This window comes from Carassius carassius, chromosome 15, assembly GCF_963082965.1.
Source record: "Carassius carassius chromosome 15, fCarCar2.1, whole genome shotgun sequence".
Taxonomy (NCBI): domain Eukaryota; kingdom Metazoa; phylum Chordata; class Actinopteri; order Cypriniformes; family Cyprinidae; genus Carassius; species Carassius carassius.
The window spans coordinates 28530475-28537580 of NC_081769.1; the positions used below are offsets into that span (position 1 = coordinate 28530475).

The following is a 7106-nucleotide window of genomic DNA, read 5'->3' on the forward strand; positions in this document are numbered from 1 at the left end:
TCAGTTTATTTTCCAAGTGAAGAAGAAAATCACAAACTAATCAGTATTACCACAATCATGTCGCAACACAAACAAAACAGATTGACAATTATATGCTGTTAACGTTTTAATAGCCACATTTCACATTTCAGATTACGTAAATTAAATAAACGCATAACTTATGTTTTAAAAAAGATGAAGTTGACGTGTTTAGATTTGAAAAATCCGCCACATTAGCCCTAATCTCCAAGTTTGAGCCAACCAGATGGAGTAGGCGGTGCTGGATGAGAAGGCCTTAAAACACGTTATTAACGTAAACAGCAAAAAAATATTAATTCACCGGGACGGACTGCGAGTGACCCCTCTTGATGCTGGTTATAACACAATAAATATATGCATAACAAATCTTTCATAGTGTCTACAATTCGTGTGTTATGATGAGAGGATTTGTGAGCATGCAAAATTTCAGCACTGCATTGCTCAACGCTGCAAACACGTGTTATAGAAACTCTGCATAGGATTGCTCCTGTTAATCGTTTATATTTTATATTAGTTCATATTGCTTTTGTGCAATAGATGAATAACAATTTATTTGAGATATTTAGTTAATTCTATTTTGCGAAGTCCCATGGTCATTATTCCTCTGCATTGCGCACTGTGTATGTGTGTCTACCCACTCGTATTGTATTATTCTATGGTATTAATCAATACAATTGTGTTATTCTATGTTATATTACTGAATATGGTATTATCTTTCTATAATATTATGCATGACTATGAAAGTAATCAATATACTGATTAATATGCTGAGTTATTCCTAAATACTTGATGTCTTATTGAGGGTTGGATGTATAAAGGCCCTCCCAGTGGGCAGTACTGGTAGAGTTAAAGAGGATTGAAGAGGATGTACTAAAATAACCTGTGTATTGCACCTGTGAACTAATCGAACCCTGTGAACTTTGGGTGATTTCCAAATGCTGACATCAGCAGGAAACAGACTTGGTAGATGTCTCACATGACCACAGCCAACCAATAGGGAGAGGCGATTTTTTAATTGTTGATTTGGCCGAATTCCACCATTAAAAAAATGGACTAGGAGGACTATTGATAAAGTGCTGCAAACTTGGCAGGCAGTGCCAATTAAAAACCGGAACTACCAACTTTGGTAAGAGATAATAATAATAATAATAATTCATTACATTTATATAACCAATGCTGCGTGAACTCAACCAATCAGGAAGTTTAGTGCCCAAGTCCCGCCCCCGAAAGTTCCGGAACTTTGAAAAAGTACTACCTCACCAGCAGGGACTTTCTGAGGGGCATTCCTTTACCCGGAACTTTATTTAGTTCCTGGTTCCTGCGATGGAAACACACCTAGTACCAGACCAAAGTCCCTAGTTCCTGGGTAAAGTTCCTGCAGTGCATTATCCACTGGCTCTTGACTCTACAGTGCATGTGCTACATCCTTTTTACAACCTCTAAATCAGTGGTTTTCAACCTGAGGGCTGCGATGGTATTGCAAGTGGGCTGCCAATTACTATTAAAAGAAATAATAATATTGTTAATATATGTAAAAATGTCTAAGTCATAACATAACATCATTTCATTATATATATATATATATATATATATATATATATATATATATATATATATATATATATATATATATATATATATATATATATATATATATATATATATATATATATATATATATATATATATATATATATATATATATATATATATATATAATGGGTGGTGTTGGCGCAGTGGATAAGAGACATGCCTTTGGCGTGAGAGACCCGGGTTCTAATCCACTGTGAGACACCATTGTGTCCCTGAGCAAGACACTTAACCCCTAGTTGCTCCAGAGGCGTGCGACCTCTGACATATATAGCAATTGTAAGTCGCTTTGGATAAAAGCGTCAGCTAAATGAATAAAATGTAAAAATGTACACACACACATATATATATATGAAATGATGTTATGCCAGCCCGATTATTTCATGTTCATTGCCAGTTCATTCAATAAAGACAGTTAACAATCTAGCTTCTGAGTACTAGGTTATTAACCCAACAATAGCGGGGTCAGTTTAATTTTTGGGCCGCGCAAACATTTGTGTTTGGTTGTGTGGGCCGCGAGTTGAAAAAGGTTGGGAACCACTGCTCTAGATTATAAAACACTGCATTCTGTCAGCAATGTAACGCAGCAGTAACGTACAGGCCTCGGCTTGTAATTAAAAAAAAAAATTATTCCGTTACTAAAAAAAAAGTTATAATATTACTCTAACGTGTTACTAAGTAATTTTACTGCCCAACAGTGGATCTCAGGGTAGCAAACGCTTAAACATTTAACCCATCTGAAATAACTGTATAAATAAATTTGACAAAATTTTGTAAAAAGGTGTATCCATAATTTATTTACAAGAATGCACAAAACATATACACAAAACATGTCAAAACATAAGTTTACATTTAAAAAAAAGTATCAGTATCAAAAGAGGTAGCTAACAATGTTTTCTAAAGGCACCTTAACTGCATTTGATGGCCGATTTCAGCTCCATTGTTGAAATTCAACTTATTCAGAAGTCAAAATCAGTTTAAAGTACATATATTTGAATAGAACTTCAGTCTTTTCTCTGTCCTTAATATTTCCAGGGAATGACTTCTGATGTTTTACAGTTCATTCAGATAATTAGGGGCATTTGAAAACATTCTTCTCTAATTTGCCCAGGAGTCTGTGGTTTCCTCTGATCTGGCTGTGTTTACTACAGATTGTGGAGATGCGCCATTTGATGGTGAGATGTTTAGACTTGTAAAAACCTCGTGTGCTGTTTTTCCAAGCATTCCTTGGACGTCACAAACAAAGCGGTAGACGTAACGCTTTCCCGCCGTTTTGTGAATTATGTTTTTGTGGTAGTAGTAGCGCAGGCCACGACTCAACTTCTCATAGTTCATCTTTGGCTTGTTCTTACACTGGCCCCACCGCTTTGCCACCTGGAGGATACAAGGGAAACGGTAAGTAACTTCAACCAACAAGACATTCTCAGAACAACAGAGAAAATGTGAAAATGCCAGATGTGAAGATAACAAATGGCCTTTTGCATACAATGTTTTTTTGGGTTTTAGTTGAACTATGAATCTTACCTCTGCAGGATCTGACATTTTAAACTCCCAGCCATCTCCAGTCCAGCTAATAAACGTGTGGCAAGCAGAATCTAGCAGAAGTTCTAGAAGAAACTGCCAAAGCTGGATGGGTCCGGATCCTATATGCAAAAACAATTTTAAATTATACATCTCGAAAAGAACAAATTATTCTCACTCTCTGTTCTGATAAGTAATTATACTTTAATAGCCCCTATAACAATGCCTCACCTGGATAGGCAGACATGGGTGTCATTTCCCCCTCTCTGTCTGATCTTTGAGATGGTGCATTACGCCTTTTGGCCACACGGGGACAGAACTGCTCAGAGGATTTCGTAAGTGGAGGTGATGAAGATGATGCTGGCTGTCCAAGCATGGAAGTGCAGTAACTGGGTGAGGGATAATCAGACCAATATGAAGGTCTGTTCTGCTGCTCTGCCTCATACAAGACATATGTTCTCTCAGTATCACCTACACAAAGACACGAGTTAATATTGACAATATTAAAAATATTAAAGAATTAAAAAATTACATATGCTACAATTTAAGAAGAATAAATCAAATAATAATAAAAAAACTACATGCATGCATATTTTTCACAAGCCTATGTGTCTCTATTAAAATGCCTACCCAGATGGTCCAGACTGACGGTACCGGATGCTCCTCTGTGATTTGGACCTTTCCCAGGTTGGTAATGGCTGCTGGTGTCCATCCCTGGGCTGAATGGACTGCTTTGTGCTGGAGTGCATAGAGGAACAAGGTTCTGGTAGGTTTGATTTGTCTCCTGAAAGGCAACCTGCTGCCTGTCTGCTACCATTCCTTCTGGAACTTTGGAGAAATTGCATCGCATGAGGAAATGTCAAATAAAACAGGATTTCTAACATTTTAAGAAGAAAGGAAAAAAATTGAGTGTTGTTATTGACACTTACTGTTAGTATAGGATGCCCAACAGCTAAACTCAGGAAAGGAATCCAGATTAAAGAGTCCAGAGTCAGTGGAGTTGACTGCAAGAGTATGATCTATTAAAAACACACCATTTTTTTGTAATCATTAAAAGTACTTGTCTGCATTGTGATTTAATATAATAAATAGGAATATGTACATCATGAGATGGTTACCTTTAGAACTGTGCAAATGCTCCTTCTGGGACTCTGAAAATGTTTCTGGATACTGCTGTTGGCCAGGTCCTTTGCTGTCTAATAAAAAGGACAGGTCTTCACCACTGCAGTCTGAAGGTACATTATCAAAGATGTCAAATGAAAGAGAGCCAAGAGAAACTGTATTCTAGAATGAACAATGGATGGGACCTGCCATAAAGTTTTCTACACCTAGTCTGAACTGTGCTGGAAAAGGGGCTGTGACAGAGTGGTGAAGAAGTGGGTAGGAGAGGGAGTGCTAAATCTGTTTGAGGAGGAAGTCTGGAGGAAAGGATTAGGAAGAGAGGGAGGGAGCAGAATAAAAAAAACCAAGTCTTTAGCCAGACCACCCCTTTTTTTCAACATCCCTGGTTGGGACATTCCTAAATCTCAGAGCAAGCATATCCTGACATCCCCTTTTCCTGATGAGCTTTGAATTAGTGCACACAAACAAGATGTCAAGGTCTGATTTTTATGGTTTTGACAGGGGTGTTGCAATGCTGGCTTTGCAGCTCAAGGACAACGGAAATGTTTTGCACGGACATTCAGGAAACAAAGCCGGAGAAATACTAAATCCCACAAAATCTGACAGGTTTTACCCTTGAGGGCAAACTAAATGTGATCATTGCAAATGTGGACTTTGATGTTATCATTTACATACTGAGAGTGAGAGACAACTGAAGATTTCTGTTTGGAGAAAAACATGCTGAAATAAGATTTTACCATATGAGCTGAAGTCAAATCCACCAGGAACCTCCTGAGTTCTGAAGTCTTCTGTGTAAAATCCAGCTTGATACATTTCCATATCTGAAGGAAAAACAGCATAATTTAGATAATTACCCTAATACAAAATATTATTTCACTGAGTTAGTTTTTGTGCATTGGCCTAATTATTCCATTAAAAACTAATTCTCACACCTTGTAGTATAATTTATTAAACATTTCCATGTGTGTAAACAGTCTATTATTTTCAATGGCAGCCAGTGATTCAAACACTGATTATAAATCTTAGCTCGAAAATGACAGATTAAAATCTTATTGAATAGAAAACCTTACCTTAAAGTTCTCAAAGTCCTTTTGCTACAGCTTCAATCTCTGCCTTCCAGCTCTGTTGACTGTTTCTGCTGGACTCAGGACCGTTATAAAGAGGCCGTGCGCGATGGGGTGTGTCCGCGCGTCTCGTGAAGGAATGCGTCGTGACTGCGGTTCCCTCCTTTAACTCCTCGTGACGTCAGACAGGAGTCACGACCACAGATTTGTTACCCTTCCATTCATAGAAAAGGTGTCGATGGGGAGTAGAAAAACATCACTAGACAGGTTTGACAGACGTCCCTTCAGATTTTTTTTTTCTCGAGCACGAGAGCGTTTGACCTAAATGTTTTGATTAGATATAAGATTAAAAAGGCTTAAACATAACGATAGGTCTATGTTCAATTCCGTTCAGTCCGTTCAATTGGGCCTACTGGTTACTTTCAAAAATAAATGTTATTCGAATCTATGTTCAATTAGGAACCTTTAATATCAATGGAACGTTTCTAATGCGCGAAAGCATATTTGAAAATCGGTTCTTTAGATAGCCTAATTTAAATGATCTTCACACTAAAAAAATTTTTTTCTTTAATAACGGTTGACTAAACGATTTTTTGGTTGACCCAAGCGGCTCTTCTATGGCATCAATGTGAAAATTCTTATTTGGAACCTTTACTTTTAGCGCTCTGAATGTGTCGATAATTTAGCTTCTTGGTGACAAGAAACTCTGGAAATAACATTGAAACATATCCAAAACAACATTTAGAGACAAGCAACTCTTTGAAACGTGATCAAAATGTGACATTTGACAATCAGTAAAAAAAAATTACAATTTGATTCATAAATTAAAAATCTACCCTGAATGAGGTCTATAACTAAAAAAATTCTAAAGTGTTCCAATCTCTTAATAACTTTTAAAAGCAAACCAATTGGCTAGTCCTAATAAGGCTAATAAAACAATTACTAACATTATAATAATGATGATGTTACCGGACATATTTTGTAAGCTTATAAAATAGGAATGTAGACTAGCCTACAACAATATTTTCATTTTGGCTTGCGTGTAGCCTAACTTTTTATTATTATTATTTTTATTTTATTTTTTATAGAACGAAATGAAATTGGCTACGTAAGAATATAAATTACAAGCTACATCTGCATTAAGTCCATATCTGATGTTACATTAATAAATGACTGTAAAACAGTTGATGCTAATTTGTTGGGGTCTATATATCACTTACCGATCTAAACATGCCTACAAAAGTGACGAGAGGAGAAATGTTCTAACTGGAATTTAGAAATGAGATCAATTTGTACCAGCAACTTTGACTTTATTGAGGAGTTCGTATCTTTAAAAGCCATTCAAGAGAACAATGGCCTGTTAAATTCCGAGTCGAGGAGGCCTGAAATCACGGCGTGAGTGCTTTGGATAGATAAGACCAACCCAAGAGTCTTGTATAAACAAACACCTCAGGCCATTTTCCTCCGGCGCGCAGAAAAAATACATCTGGAAAAGTTGCCAAATCGTGCAAGGCTTGAGTCGTGATTGATGAAGAGGATACAATCAGTGTCAAATTCCCATGGCACCTCTACAGACGCACGCCCCGTCTCCAAAAGAAATGTTAAAAATACTTTTTGTAGTATAAAAATATTTAAACACTAACATCTCTTCGTATTACAAAAATACGGTTTCAGAATAATTAATTAAACGATTAAACTATTAAGTAATGTTTACTGACTGGACAAATATGAATCATTTGCTTTTATTCTTAATTAAAGAAGCACAAAACTATAGGCTATGTGCATAACGCA

At 36.6% G+C, this 7106-nt stretch overlaps 1 protein-coding gene across 4 annotated transcripts; it reads right to left on the minus strand.

The window, feature by feature from the left end:
• Positions 1–2377: 2377 nt before the first annotated feature.
• On the minus strand, positions 2378–5609 carry LOC132158803 (protein c-ets-2-A-like). 4 transcript variants are annotated; one of them, XM_059568386.1, is made up of 8 exons: positions 5322–5609; positions 4989–5072; positions 4248–4325; positions 4059–4133; positions 3760–3957; positions 3361–3600; positions 3133–3251; positions 2378–2982 (listed from the first exon to the last, which is right to left on the minus strand). In XM_059568386.1, the coding sequence occupies exons 2-8, from the start codon at positions 5068–5070 to the stop codon at positions 2707–2709; spliced, it is 1068 nt and encodes a 355-aa protein (XP_059424369.1). In that variant the 5' UTR covers positions 5071–5072; positions 5322–5609; the 3' UTR covers positions 2378–2706. The 4 variants fall into 4 exon arrangements, with proteins under 4 accessions (XP_059424369.1, XP_059424368.1, XP_059424367.1 ...); XM_059568385.1 differs by having other exon boundaries at positions 4059–4148; positions 5322–5606; XM_059568384.1 differs by having other exon boundaries at positions 4248–4358; positions 5322–5606.
• Positions 5610–7106: the final 1497 nt, after the last annotated feature.

Coding starts and splice junctions, on each gene's coding strand:
- LOC132158803 (XM_059568383.1), bottom strand. CDS start 5,070: ATGGAAATGTATCAAGCTGGATTTTACACAGAAGACTTCAGAACTCAG. Junction 4,149..4,247: donor GCATTTGCACAGTTCTAAAG/GTAACCATCTCA, acceptor TGTTTTTAATAG/ATCATACTCTTGCAGTCAAC. Junction 2,983..3,132: donor AAATGTCAGATCCTGCAGAG/GTAAGATTCATA, acceptor TGTATCCTCCAG/GTGGCAAAGCGGTGGGGCCA.